This window comes from Chelonia mydas, chromosome 13 (assembly GCF_015237465.2).
Source record: "Chelonia mydas isolate rCheMyd1 chromosome 13, rCheMyd1.pri.v2, whole genome shotgun sequence".
NCBI classification, from domain to species: Eukaryota; Metazoa; Chordata; order Testudines; family Cheloniidae; genus Chelonia; species Chelonia mydas.
In genome coordinates, this window is record NC_051253.2 from 26,140,873 (window position 1) to 26,155,732 (window position 14,860).

Below are 14,860 nucleotides of genomic sequence, written 5' to 3' on the forward strand. Positions count from 1 at the left end.
ACTCCACATTAGCTACACTGAATTCCATTAAATGTCTTCATGCAAACTTCTGTACAAGAAGAGCAGAAATAAGCTGTTGTATTGAGCCTTTTAGAAATGTTACCACAAAAATAATTGTGGAAGACAAAACTGAACCCTTCTTTGTTTTAAAAAGTTTTAAAACCATGTTGAAGCCTGATAGTTACTCAGTTTTAAAGCTTATGCCAGCGCATGCTGGCCAGCTGTATTAATCTAAATTGCTTCAAATGTTTTTAGATGGTCCCAGCTGAAGCTGGTTTCAGAGTAACAGCCGTGTTAGTCTGTATTCGCAAAAAGAAAAGGAGTACTTGTGGCACCTTAGAGACTAACCAATTTATTTGAGCATGAGCTTTCGTGAGCTACAGCTGTAGCTCACGAAAGCTCATGCTCAAATAAATTGGTTAGTCTCTAAGGTGCCACAAGTACTCCTTTTCTTCCAGCTGAAGCTGTTTGGATGCAGCTTTAGAGGACACATTTCAACAAAGCCATTCCCAATGTTAATTTTTTTTTTTACCTGACACCAGAACCGGAAATACTGGACCTTCGCTTTGAAGTCACGCACATAGGCTATCTGGGGCCCATTGTCTCTGGAAACAGGAAGAAAAAATAAGTTTCTGAAACGCTGCTGAAAGTCAAGATAACAGCTTCAAAATACTACAATTATGAAGCTATGTGGTTTACCTGGCTGGTTAAACAAACCAGTTTTCTAATTGTGTGAATGCTTTGGAAAGGCCATCATTCACAAAAGTTTTTTTTTCTTTTTTTAAAAAAATCCTTAAGAGTAATTTACTTTACATTTATTTTTAACTTGCAAAATGCACCTATTAGAAAGATTCTGGGTTCATATGCAATTTTTAAAACATGATGTCTAGTTGACCCAAAGTTAACAAGAAGATTCTTTCAATAAATTAACTAAATGCCAACCCCAATTTCCAATCTACTTGCATCCAACCTGACTTAAACTGGCACGTCAATTCTGCATACATCCACTTCCTGGTTCTCTGGATGCTAGAATATATTAAAGGACTGAATTTGCATCTACCTGCACACTAAAATACACAGAAGGAGAAGGGAGGACACAGCATTAGCACAATAGTTTTTATTGACTGAGTGGCTTAGTTAGAGGCCAAAGAGTGGCTTATCTAGTACTCGGCTGGAAAGATCCAAGCCATCAGAGGGGCCTCAAGAATTAGGAATTGTAAAGCATTCAAAATATGGCTTTTGTAGGGGGAAAAGAATATTCAAGGATGTTGAAGATCCTCAGTAGAAGAGATAACGGGAAATTAAAAGCTCTACTGGTATACCAAAAACCTTCTGCAAAAAAACACCAAACAACAACAACAAAAAAAACCCCCCAAAAACCCAACCATACTTGGCAATACCTGTTAAACAAAGCATATGTAAAAAAATCTCAGTGTAATATAGTTTGTCTTCTTGAATAAAGGCTTACAGAGCAGATTTTCCAGTGCGGGGATCTATATACGTTGTAGTTCTTCTATTGTGATCCACAAAATAGGGAATGCCATCCACGGTAAATCTCATTTCCCAGCCCTCTGGCAAGGGTTTCTCGTTTAATTGACTATGGGACACAAGAAAATACAAAGATAATTGATCAAGTTAATATATTCTGTCAACTGATCATGGACAGGGACAACACAAATTAGCAGAAATTCTGGAAAACTTGTGGTGATTTCTCTGAGGAATTTTCTGTTTGGAATTGTTTCTACTTGGCTTTACTCTTAAAATTTTAATGTCAGATACCACAGTGAGACCAGAATAATCAAGATCAGCTTGGTAAATTCAACTACAAAGAAGGAAAAACCAATATCTAATAGAAATCTGAAGAAAACTGGTAAAGTTTCTGGATGTTTTCTCTCCTCAGCACACAGAATTTTGTTTGACAGTGTAACCAGATTTTTTAAAAATCACAGTAATTTTATTAAACAGCATTTGCTATTATTCGTATAATTACAGCGGTCAGAAAGAGGAAAGATATAGCATGTCAGAGATATCACCACCCCATTAATATCTGCACAGATCTTTGAAAAAATTGCCAAGAAATGATAAGACAACTTCAAAGCAAAATCAAAATAATACTGTTCCCTTTATACTGACCCATCATCATTTAGGATGGCTTCAAACATTGTGTGGTAAATTTAACAATCAAAAATATCAGGGGTTCTCATTTCACACTTTGCTGGAAGTCCCGGTGATGATAACTGGAGGATCTGAATGGTAACATCTCTGCAGTAACTCTTGCTCTCAGAACATATTGTTTCCACACAGCCACTCTGAAGGTATTGCATGCCTCATCAGGAGGTCAAGAGATTTTGAGCAGTAGTTTAGTTATTACTTATTTGTATTATTTCCTAACAGGAGGCTTGCACATTTCCCTCAAGTTCTACATTTCATAGACTAAAAAGTATATATTGAAATACTCCACCTTCTTTAAGGGAACTTCAGTTCCACTCTACCTTCATCTTAATAATCTGACAGATTTTTTTTTTTTAAATTAACATTTGTTATTTATGCTGCCTGTCTACTTTATGCAGCTCTTTCAGCTTGGACAATAAATAATTTAAAAAGACAAGTATGTTTAACTTTTGGGTTCTCATGCTCTAGAGCAGCAGTTTGCAAACAGTGCGTCAGGACCACAAAGTGGGTTGCAACTCTGTTTTAATGGGGTCGCCAGGGCTGGCTTTGGCCCCTCCTGCCCGGTGCAGCCGAGCTCATGCGGGCTCAGACTTCAGTCCTTGCCTCCTGAGGACGTGTAGTAATTGTTGTTGTCAGAAGGGGATCGCAGTGCACTGAAATTTGAAAACCCCTGCTCTAGTGCTATGCTGTAAAGCAGTGGTTCCCAAACTGGGGTTCGTGAACCCCTGGGGGTTTACCAGAAAAATTTCACTAATGGCGGCTAGAGGACCCTGGGCATTGGAGGCAGCAGGTGAGACCTGGTTGCAGGGCAGACAGCCCGAGCCCCAGGGAGAGAAGGGCCGGGCAGTTGGGGCTGGCGCCCGAGCCCTGCCCCTGTCAGCGGCGGAGCCAGAAGCCCGAACCCCAGGGCTCCTTGCGGGGCTGGCAGCCCGAGCCCCAGGGAGAGTGGAGCTGGGCAGCTGGGGCTGGCAGCCTGAGCCCCAGCGGTCAGCGGGACCTGCAGCCCAAGCTCAGTGGAGCTCAGTTGACTGGGGTAGTCAATGGGATCCAACAGCTGGAGCCCCATGGAGTGCGGAGCCGGCAGCCCAGACCCCAGTGCGGGGCCAGTAGCCTAAGTCCTATGGTGGGCAGGGCAGGAGCTGAGACCCCAGGCGCGCAGGTGGCAGCTTGGACCCCTGTCCTTGTCAGACAGGGGAAGCTGGCATCAAGGGCAGAGTGAGCACGAGCCACACTGGACGTGGGGAGTGGTCCAAGCTAATTTGTCCCTCACAGGGCACCCTCGTAGGGACGGACCTTGTGGCGGAAGAAAAGCTGTTTGCGAGCCAAACCAGCAGGAAGCACGCTGTAGACAGTGTAGCAGTGTTTAAGGTGCCTCAGTAATTGTCATTCTCTCTGGAGTGCTGTTTTGCTTCAGTGAGACTTTAGAAAATGAGAAGATTCACTCGTTTGTTGGTTGTTAGCAGTCTGTGTTATTTTTATTAGAACTTTTGTACACAAGTTCAATGGATAAGTCGCTGAAAAAGGAAAGTGTAAAGACACAAGAATCCGCTAGTGTTTCCTCAAGTCCACACTGTGGAAAATCTAAGTCTAATGATCATGATGGTCCTGGAAAGTCACTTACAAAGAAAAGAAAATATGACAATGATTATATAAAATATGGCTTTACATGCACTGGTGATCAAGAATGTCCAAGACCAGTGTGAGAGATTTGTGGTGATGTTCTAGCAAACAGAAGCCTCAAACTTTCTCTACTTCAGGCCATTTAGAAACTAGGCATCCTGCACAACTCGACAAGCCCGTTGATTTTTTCAAGTGAAAATTAGCTGAGAGGAAAAGTGACATTACCAGTTTTATATCCAAAGCAAGTACTGATAATGAAAATGCCCTTGAAGCATCATACTGTGTGAGCTACCGAGTAGCAAAAGCATCAGAAGCCCATACCATAGCAGAGAGCTTCATTGGTCCATGTATAAAACACGTAGTTCATTGCATGCTTGGAGAAAAGGCTGCAGAAAGGATTGACATGGTACCTTTGTTCAATAATACGTTGTCACGAAGAATTAATGACATGTCAAATAATGTAGAGACCACAATTGTACATAGAGTGAAAAATAGTCCACATTATGCTATACAGTTGGATGAATCAACTGATGTAGCTAATCTAGATATTCTGCTACTGTATGTACGTTATGTGAATGAAAGTATGGTTGAAGAAGACTTCTTGTTTTGCCGACCATTGGAAGAACGTACAACTGGAGAAGATATCTACAATCTGATGTGGTAAACCCAGGACAAACAGTGTGGTAAACCCAGGACAAACAGTGTGGTAAACCCAGGACAAACAGCTACAAAAAAGGGAGGGGTAGTAATTAGTCCCAGGGGATTAAAAGGCCCCTCCCTGTCCACTGAGGAAATAACCACAGGGAAATAAGGTTCAGGTGGAGAAGGGGTTGCTAGGGAGCTAATTAGGTTCAGCTGGCTCCAACTGGTGGAGACCTTTATAAACCCTCCCCAGCGTCGAAAGAGAGGGAGGAGAGAATAAGAGAAGGAGGGAAACTGCCAGTTGGCTAAGGGCAGCAAGACACTGAACCCTTCAAGGAAGAGAGACTACACTCCACCCGCCCCAGAAGGGAAGGAAAACCAACACAAGGGACGGATCAGGGAAAGGAATAACCGGACCCTGTGCTACCTGTAAGGATTTGCCTTGCTCAGGCCGATGTCTCCAAGGCTAAAAGGACTGAGTCTGCTGAGGAGAACAAGGTACTTTGCCACATGTGGTGTCAGCAGTGGGATGTGGTGAGTGAGTAAGGCTTAGTGGCAAGCCATCTCAGGGCAGGGCTTTAAAAAGGATGTAGTGAAGGCATTGATACAGGCACTGTGGCCCAACAAGAAGCTACCAGGGTACAGATGGTGACACAGCAAGAGGCAGTAGATATCCAACAGGAGATGAACCAATTACTGATGAACCAAGCGGACCAAGATCGAGCCACCCTGACTGAAGTAGTGAACCAGTTGAAAGCCCTGACGCACGGACCCCAAGGGACCCGGCCACTGTGGGCAAACAACTATTCACAGAAGATGACAACGGATGACGATATAGAAGCATATCTCCTCGTGTTCGAGAGAACGGCTCTACGGGAGGACTGGCCCCAAGACCAGTGGGCAGGGATCGTGGCTCCATTTCTGTGAGGGGAGGCCCAGAAGGCCTATTTTGACATGACCATGGAAGCAGCTATGGATTACCCCCAGCTGAAGGCAGAAATCCTGGCAAGGTCAGGCGTGACGCCAGCCATAAGGGCCCAGCGCTTCCACGAGTGGAAATACCAGGACAACAAAGCGCCAATGTCCCAGCTTTTTGACTTAATCCACCTTGCCCAGAAGTGGCTCCGCCCCGAGACCCATGGGCCGGAAAAGGTAGTGGAAATTCCAATGTTGGACAGGTACATGAGGGGGTTGCCGCTGGACATACGAGGATGGGTCCGTCAAAATGATCCCTCCTCCTATGATGAACTAGTTGCCCATGTAGAGAGGCACTTAGCAGCCCAAGAACTTTCTCGGATCACTGGGGAAGGAAGGCAGGCGCCAGAATCGGAGACAAGTCTCCGTGCCGAGGACCCGGTTTGCCCGAGTGCCAGGCCGGACAATGGATGGGAGGAAGGAGGCGGAAAAGCAGCCGGCGGTCCCAGAGAGACTTGAGGACTGGGGGATAAAGCCCAGCAGCCTGAAAGATAGGCGGCTGCCCCTAGTGGGGTACCGATATTACGCCTGTGGCAAATTTAGGGCATTTCGCTGCCCAATGCCCAAATCTAGAAAAGCCCATGAAATGTGAACTGGGAGATACAGGGGGACCATGTGATCTAATAAGTCTAGTCGGGGTTGCGATGGTCCCTCATAGATACACTAAACCCGTTAAGATGAATGGTATAGAGACCACCGCATTAGTAGACTCGGGGAGTGCGATCACGTTGGTCTCGGGGAAGTTGGTAGGGCAGGACCAACTATCCCGGGGCTAGTGCTCAGGAATATCCTGTGTGCATGGGGATGTCAACTATTACCCAACCATCCCCGTAAAAATAGAAGTTCGCGGAAACCCCACTAAGGTGACGGTGGGAGTAGTTCCGAAACTCCCCTACCCAGTCCTTATCGGACAAGACTTCCCAGGATTTGATAGCCTACTCCCCGGGGAGAAGGTAAAAGAAAATAATGACTCCAGGACCCAGGGGGTGGCCCCACTAGTTTACCCCCGCTCCCCCCGGCCTTCCATGAATTTGGCCAGGATTTGTTCTCCCCACCGGGGAAGCCCCGGAGGGAACGGAGGGAAGATAAAAGGAGGGGGACGAAGATCCTGATCCAATACCAGAAGTCTACGCTTGTAGGGGAAAGAGGTGGCTCAACCAACAGCAGGACTGGGCCGGCAATCAACAACTATATCATCGAACCGGGTTCCCCAGGGGCCTTCCCCGAAGGGGAGACTGAGGTAGACCCCCCTGAGTTTGGGCAAATGGGGATCGCACTCAGGAATTTTCGTCAGGATCAGGCCAATGATCCAATACACAACAATATTCGTAAAGAAGTAGTCGAGGTAAATGGGGTCCCTGTGGAGGGGCGAGTTAAGGGCCCAGGGCCATGTTATGTCATTAAGAACGATCTGCTATACAGAGTAGTCCGGGTCCAAGAGCAAGTTGTAGAACAACTCTTGGTCCCACAGAAGCATCAGAGGGGCGGGATGGATCTGGCTCACAGCCATTTGTTCGGGGGCCACCTAGGTCACCCTTGATCAGATCCTGCAGAGGTTTTTTTGGCCTGGCATTTACGCGGCGGTCCTACAATATTGTACGTCCTGTCCAGAATGCCAGATGCATGGGCCCCGACCACACTTAATTGGTAGAGGTACCAAAGGGGCCCTTGAGACCCCATTTGAGCGAATAGCTATGGGCCTAGTAGGGCCATTGGAGAAGTCAGCCAGGGACCACCAGTATACTCTGGTAATACTAAATTATGCCACCTGATACCCCGAGGCCATACCCCTGCGGAACGCCCTGACCAAGACGATAGCCAAAGAATTAGTCCAGATTATTTCCAGAGTAGGGATACCCAAGGAGATCCTGACGGACCAAGGGACCCCCTTTGTGTCTAAGCTGATGAAAGACCTATGTACAATGCTCCACATACGGACCCTCAGGACATCGGTCTACCATCCCCAGACCGATGGTCTTGTCGAATGCTTCACCAGGACATAGAAGAACATGTTGCGGAAAGTGGTTAGTTGTGGTGGGAAAGACTGGGACGCTCTGCTGCCCTACTTGCTGTTTGCCGTACAGGAAGTACCCCAGGCTTCCACGGGATTCTCCCCCTTTGAGCTGTTATATGGTTGCCACCCCAGAGGCATACTGGACCTGGCTAAAGAGGGCTGGGAAGAACAGCCGAACCCAGGGAGAAACATCATTGAATATGTGTTACAGATGAAAGACAGGATAGCCCAAGTCGCCCCCCCTTGTACACGAACACATGGAGAAGGCACAAGAGGTGAAACAGACATACTACAATCGCTAAGAGGCGACCCAGAAGTTCCAGGTGGGAGACCCACGGTGCTCATACCCACGGCAGAGAGCAAGCTCCTGGCCAGGTGGCAGGGGCCATACGAAATAATAGACGCTATAGGAGAAGTCGACTATAAGGTCCGACAACCGGGCCGCCAGAAGCTGGAGCAGATCTAACATATAAATCTGCTGAAACCTCGCTAGGATAGAGAAGTTCTGGTGGTTGCGCTGGGGGCGCCATTCCCTAAAAGCAACCAGCCCGACCAGGTGGGGATATCTCCAAAGTTGACTCCGGAACAACGATTGGAAGTGATCAGCCTGATCAAACGCAACCAGGATGTGTTCTCGGAAAAGCCAGGCGGGACTACTGAGGTTCACCACCACATCCTCACAGAGCCTGGAGTGAAAGTGAACATCAAGCCATACCGGATCCCGGAGGCCAAAAAAGAGAAGAGATCAGGACAGAGGTCCAGAAAATGCTGACCGTAGGAGTCACTGAAGAATCTCATAGCCAATGGTCAAGTCCTGTGGTATTAGTGCCTAAGCCTGACGGCAGTAGGAGGTTCTGCAACAACTTCTGCAAGTTGAATGAGGTATCCCAATTTGATGCATACCCTATACTCCGGATAGATGAGCTAATTGACAGACTGGGAAAAGCACGGTTTATGTCTACCCTTGACCTGACCAAGGGCTATTGGCAGATTGGCAGAAAATACGGCCTTTGCAACTCCAGAAGGTCTGTATCCATACACTGTCTTCCCCTTTGGGTTGCATGGCACTCCTGCTACGTTTCAACGACTCATGGACAAGCTGTTGCGACCCCATGGCAAGTACGCAGTGGCCTATCTCGACAACGTCATTGTATATAGACCTGACTGGGAGATGCACTTGGAGAAGGTGGAAGCAGTCCTGGACACCCTGAAGAAGGCGGGGCTGACGGCGAATCCCTCCAAATGTTCGATCAGGTTAGTTGAGGCCAAGTACCTCGGGTATATAGTGGGGAGGGGCATGGTGAAGCCCCAACTCAACGAGTTAGAAGCTATACAGAAGTGGCCCCGACCCCTCTGGAAAAAACAGGTCAGAGCCTTCTTGGGACTAGTGGGGTACTATAGATGGTTCATTCCCCACTTCGCCACCAGGGCATGCCCATTAACGGACCTAACAAAAGCTAGGGGCCCGGACGTAATAAATTGGTCTGCTGCGGACGAAGGCGCTTTTGGGGATCTGAAGATGGCCCTGTGCACAGACCCCGGACTTGTAGCCCCAGACTGGGGGAAGGAGTTTATCCTACAAACCAAAGCCTCTGAAGTAGGGTTGGGAGCTGTACTTTCACAAATGGTCGGAGACGACAAACACCCTGTCCTCTTCCTCAGTAGGAAGCTCCTGCCTAGGGAACGGAAGTACGCCGGAGTGGAAAAGGAATGGCTGGTGGTAAAAGAGGCCATAGAAAGCCTATGCTACTATCTACTGGGACGGAGGTTTACCCTTGTCATGGACCATGCCCCTCTGCAGCGGATGCACCAAAAGAAAGACGAAAAATGCGAGAGTAATGAGATGGTTCCTGTCGCTTTAACCCTTCCACTTCTCAGTACAACATAGGTCTGGAATCCAACATGGCAATGCGGATGGCCTATCAAGAGTGCACTGCTTTCCGACCCAAGTAGCCCAACCCCATAGTGTTGAGCAGGGGGGAAATGCGATATGCGGTCAACCCAGGACAAACAGCTACAAAAAAGGGAGGGGTAGTAATTAGACCCAGGGGATTAAAAGGCCCCTCCCTGTCCACTGAGGAAATAACCACACGGAAATAAGGTTCAGGTGGAGAAGGGGTTGCTAGGGAGCTAATTAGGTTCAGCTGGCTCCAACTGGTGGAGACCTTTATAAACCCTCCCCAGCGTCGAAGGAGAGGGAGGAGAGAGTGAGAGAAGGACGGAAGCTGCCAGTAGGCTAAGGGCAGCAAGACACCGAACCCTTCGAGGAAGGGAGGCTACACTCCCCCCGCCCCAGAAGGGAAGGAAAACAAACACAAGGGACTGATCAGGAAAAGGAATAACCAGACCCTATGCTACCTGTAAGGATTTACCTTGCCCAAGCCGATGTCTCCAAGGCTAAAAAGGACCGAGTCTGTTGAGGAGAACAAGGTACTTTGCCACACTGACTAATGCATATTTTCAAGAAAAGGAAACAGATTGGTCTAGTTGCTTAGGCATTTGCATTGATGGGGCCACATCAATGACAGGGAAGTATACTGGATTTGTAGCTTGAACAAAAAAGGTTGCATCAAAAGTCTCTTGGACTCATTGCAGCATCCACAGACAAGCCCTCGCAACAAACCGCATGCCTGAGGGACTGAAGGAAGTGCTGGACAATGCAGGGAAAATGGTAACTTCATAAAATCACGGCCAACAAATTCCAGAATATTTCACATACTTTGTGAAGAAATGGGTAGTATACACAACTGTCTGTTGACACATACTGAAGTTAGATGGCTCTCACGGGGCAAAATCCTTGTGCGCTTGTTTGAGCTTAGAACAGAAATCCTAGGTCCCCCCCTCCCCCCAACAGCCACCCTTTGCACCTTGCCAGCTATATGGAAAATAATGTCTGGCTCCAGAGTCTAGCTTATTTAGTAGATATTTTCTCAAGAATTAATGACTTAAATTTATCTCTTCAAGGCCACAATATAACAGTTTTCAACGTGCAAGAAGGAGCTGAATCCATGATAAAGAAGTTTCAGTTCTGGGAAAGTTGTTTGGAAAACAAACTGAGTGTTTCAGTAATCTTCATGACTTCCTGGCAGAATATAAATTTCAGTTGGATCAGTGCACTAAAACAAATATAACTGCACACCTGAAAGGACCTTGCACAACTTTCAGGGAATACTTTCCAGCTATGTCAGGCGATGACTGGATTCGCAACCCTTTTGATGATACCACTTTCTCAACACAGATACTGAACACGGAGGAAAAAGAGAAATTGATTGAGATCTCCCGTGATTATGAACTGAAAAAGAGTTTCAGAAATCTGTCACTGATCAACTTTTGGCTGAGTTTAAGAAATGAGGACCCCCTTCTGGCAGAAAAAGCTGCTGCAGTTTTGTTACCATTTTCGACAACATACTTATGCGAGAAAGCGTTTTTCTCGTTTGCACATCTGAAAACCAAATACAAAAACAGACTTGATACAAAAAGAAAAGGAGTACTTGTGGCACCTTAGAGACTAACCAATTTATTTGAGCATAAGCTTTCGTGAGCTACAGCTCACTTCGTCAGATGCATACTGTGGAAAGTGTGGAAGATCTTTTTATATACACACAAAGCATGAAAAAATACCTCCTCCCACCCCACTCTCCTCTGAGACTTGATACAGAAACAGACCCGAGACTTTATCTTTGTCCAGTGGTTCCGGACCTCCAAGAGCTATGCAGAGCAAAGCAAGCGCATCCATCACACTGAGGAAATTTAAACTTAAATCCCTGGAAATATTCATTTTTAGGAGGGGGTTCACGAGATTTCACAATTTAGTGAAAGGGATATGCAGGCTGTTAAAGTTTGGGAACCGCTGCTGTAAAGTAAGAATTACAAGCACTAAGGGCAGGGTTGCTTAAAAGGCTATTTCTATTTAATTTTCTCTATTAATGGAAACATTTCCGGTTCGTCTTTGACTTTGTAATAGTTGTTTGTGTGTTTGGGGGTTTTTTGCAAAGAGGTGTTGCTGTTAACTGGGACTTTCCTAACGGTTTTCCTGTTATGCAAGCAATGTTCCTTTTAGTAATTTCTGCTTTAGTTCTGGTTTCAGAGTAGCAGCCGAATGAAGTGAGCTGTAGCTCATGAAAGCTTATGCTCAAATAAATTTGTTAGTCTCTAAGGTGCCACAAGTACTCCTTTTCTTATTGCTTTAGTTCTGTATCATTTTCTACACTGTAAGTGAGTCTTGTCTGAAAAGCCGATAGAAGGCAGCAAGGTACAATCCAAGGCTTCAGTTTTCAGAAATGCCTCCTAATTCTCACTTTCAACCAATGTTCCCTCTAATTTTTTACATCCATGTGCAGAATGAATTTTGTTATGTGCACCAATATGGAGGTGATGCATGGTGGGGATGGGGCTGAGGGGTTTGGAGTGAGGTAGGGGGCTCAACGCTGGGGCAGAGGGTTAGGGTGCGGGGAACTGAGGACTCTGGCTGGGGATGAGGGGCTTAGGGTACAGGAGGCGGCTCAGGGCTAGGGCAGAGGGTTGGGCTTGGGGTGCGGGGGGGGACGGGGACGAGGGCTCTGGCATGGGCCCAGGGACAAAGGGTATGGGGTGCGCGAGGGGGCTTGGGGCTGAGGGTTGGGCTTAGGGTGTGGGGCCTGAAGGCTCCAGCTGGGGGTGAGGACTCTGGGTGGAGCCAGGGATGAGGGGTTTGGGGTGCAGGCTGCCCCGGAGTTGCGGTGGGTAGAGAGGACTCCCCATAGCCCTCTCTGTGCAGCAGCACCTGGGCTGGGGGAGAGGCGCCTCTCCCCGCCACAGCCCTGCACGACCCAACTTACTCCCCCACCCACCCCCTACCTCTGTGTTCTCCAGGCCCCTGTGGCTGCGTGCATGCACGGTCCTTGATAGCCTGCTGCGCGGCCGCGCTTAGCGGGAACTTAAGCTCTCAACTAAAATAATAATAATTATAACACTTATATTAAAAAGCCATTTGAAATTATTTAACTGATTTAAAAATTCTTACCCCTGATTTCTGGGGTCTTCCCATTGTGTGATACGTGTGTTGTGATTGACAAAATACACTCTGCCATTGCTGTCAGTTCTCTTTTCTAAGGAGAAATAAAAAGTGAAGAAATTTCAGTTCCAGCAAATTTACTCCTCACACTAACTGTGCTTAAAATAACCAATTAGCTGGATCTTGTGGCAGTATCTGTTTTCTTTAGGTGCTCTTGGCACCTCAATCTCACATTTAACATATCTGATTCTTCATCATTCTCTCTCCAAACCCATCATTTCTTACCAGTTTCTCAGCACCAGAAATCTATTTTAATTCGAGTACTAGTGTAATGTTTTGAACTGTACTGTAACTTACCCTCAGCGAAAAACAACATTCAGGGTGTTCATCTGATATTCTTTAGGGACTTGTTTCGCTTGTGTGTTTCTACAGCACCTAACACAATGGGGCCCCAAACACAAGTGGGGCTTTTGGGCAACAGCATAATATACTTACTATGACTAATTGTAACAACAACAAACAACAATAATAATAAAAGTAGAAAAGCTTCCCCCCCCCCATTATTTTAAAAATAGGTTTCTTTAGCAGATGCCCAAAGGGAGATAACTTATGGAAGAACCAGATTTGCATTTTACCTTAATTTCTCTTACTTTTTTTGGTTGTTCTGGAATGCTCATGCAGATATTTTCCCCTTGTTTAAAAATTAAAATACCAATATTGATCTTTTTATTTTTAAATCAATCTGAGCCTTCCATCTTTAACAAAAACTATACTTAAAAAATCCACATATGTACAGTTATTAATTATACTATTTATTTTCCCATTGAGAAAGGTGGGAAAAAAACCCTACTTTTAGTTGGAGATGAAAAAAAGGAAGTGGTTTTCTCCATAGGAAAACCATCTTCCATCATGAGCCATTATAAATCCCAACTCCCTGGATTATTGCCATGGGCCCTCAAATATAGTTTAACTGATTAATGGAAGAATGAAGAAACGTGCCCAGGTACACCAGACATGTATACAAATATGGCAGCGTATGAATGTGAAAGCCGTTCCACTGTTAAAGTATGAGCCAAAACTGCAGCAAGAGAAAAATAATGTTTACACCCCAAGTAAATAAATATGGATGTTTATTGTCTCACACAGTTAAAATATGTTTAGGCACATATGCAAACACTTATACACACATTCTGTTGAAAATCCATTTCTCCTTTACTAAACACCAAGATTCAGTCTTCTGCAATTTGACAACGTTAGATAAGCACAGCATATGAGCGCCTCACTATGTTTTAGATGTTGCAGGAGAAAAACAGGCTTGAAATCAAGCCATAGCAGGTAATAAACATTTCTGTCCAGCTTTACAGGAAATGCCTACGTGCAGAGGCATGTTTGTAAGGAGGTTATAAAAGTAGCAGAACTCTACTGTACACAGAGATTTGATTTTGCCGGGGGGAGCGGAGCAAACAAACTAATTAGCAATGTTCTTTGAAATACCACACATGTAGAATAAGGTGCCATGTGGGCCTGCCAGTTTAATGCACTGATATCTTGCATACATCCAAGACTAGAAATCCAAATAATAATGTCTGAACCTTTAAAAAATTGCAAATCAAACTTTTGAAACGTTATAAAAAAAATCCATGTCTAGATCTGCCAAGTAAAGGTATTCAACCTTAAAATGACATCATTCTGATTACCATCTTGTTTTCCCCACCCCACCACCTGAATACAAGGCTTAGTCTACATTACAAAGTTTTGCCAGCATAGGTCTATTATTTAGGAGTGAGGGGAAAAAAAAAAAAAAAATCACCACTCCCCACCTGACAAAGCTATGCCAGCAAAAGCCCAAGTGTAGACACAACTATGCGGACAGAAGAGTGCTTCTGTCAGCATAGTTACTGTCATTTGGGGAGGTGGTTTAGCTATACTGGCAGGAGAACTTCTGTCACCTTATCAGCATCTCCACTTGGGCGATCTGCTGGTATAGCTAATCCACTATAGCTATGACGACAAAGTTTGTAGTGTAGACAAGTCCTGACAACTTTTATATTATCTTTCAAACAAAATAATGCAATGATATTGACTGCTGAAATTATGCTGGAAATATTTTTAACAAGGGGCTGGCAGACCTATATAAATGCTTTCAAGACCAACAAAAACTTTCCAAGCACTGGCTCTCTACCAGAAACAATACAAAACAATCTGTATGACTAAAATGGTTAAGACAGTAACAGCAGCAGGGAAAAGTCCACGTTGTATGATAAGGACACTAAAAGAAAGTCAGTTGCAACTTAGAAGTGTAACAGAATAATGCGGTGTACTTTTTAATCTATTTATGGAACTGCATATACACCGTATCAGAAGCTGGTTCTTAAACAGTACTTTTGATTATATTTAATAAAAAGGGAATTTAAATTCAGATTTCATAAAAGAAAAAAAAAGCA

At 45.4% G+C, this 14,860-nt stretch overlaps 1 protein-coding gene across 5 annotated transcripts in view; it reads right to left on the reverse strand.

The window, feature by feature from the left end:
• Positions 1–14,860, reverse strand: part of ITCH (itchy E3 ubiquitin protein ligase) — a 121,080-nt gene that overhangs the window by 26,585 nt on the left and 79,635 nt on the right. For all 5 annotated transcript variants that reach the window (XM_043526581.1, XM_027819545.3, XM_027819546.3 and 2 more), the window contains 3 exons: positions 12,426–12,510; positions 1,469–1,597; positions 533–605 (listed from right to left, as the gene is read on the reverse strand). In XM_043526581.1, the coding sequence (XP_043382516.1) occupies positions 533–605; positions 1,469–1,597; positions 12,426–12,510 (287 nt within the window). The remainder of the gene's footprint in view (positions 1–532; positions 606–1,468; positions 1,598–12,425; positions 12,511–14,860) is intronic.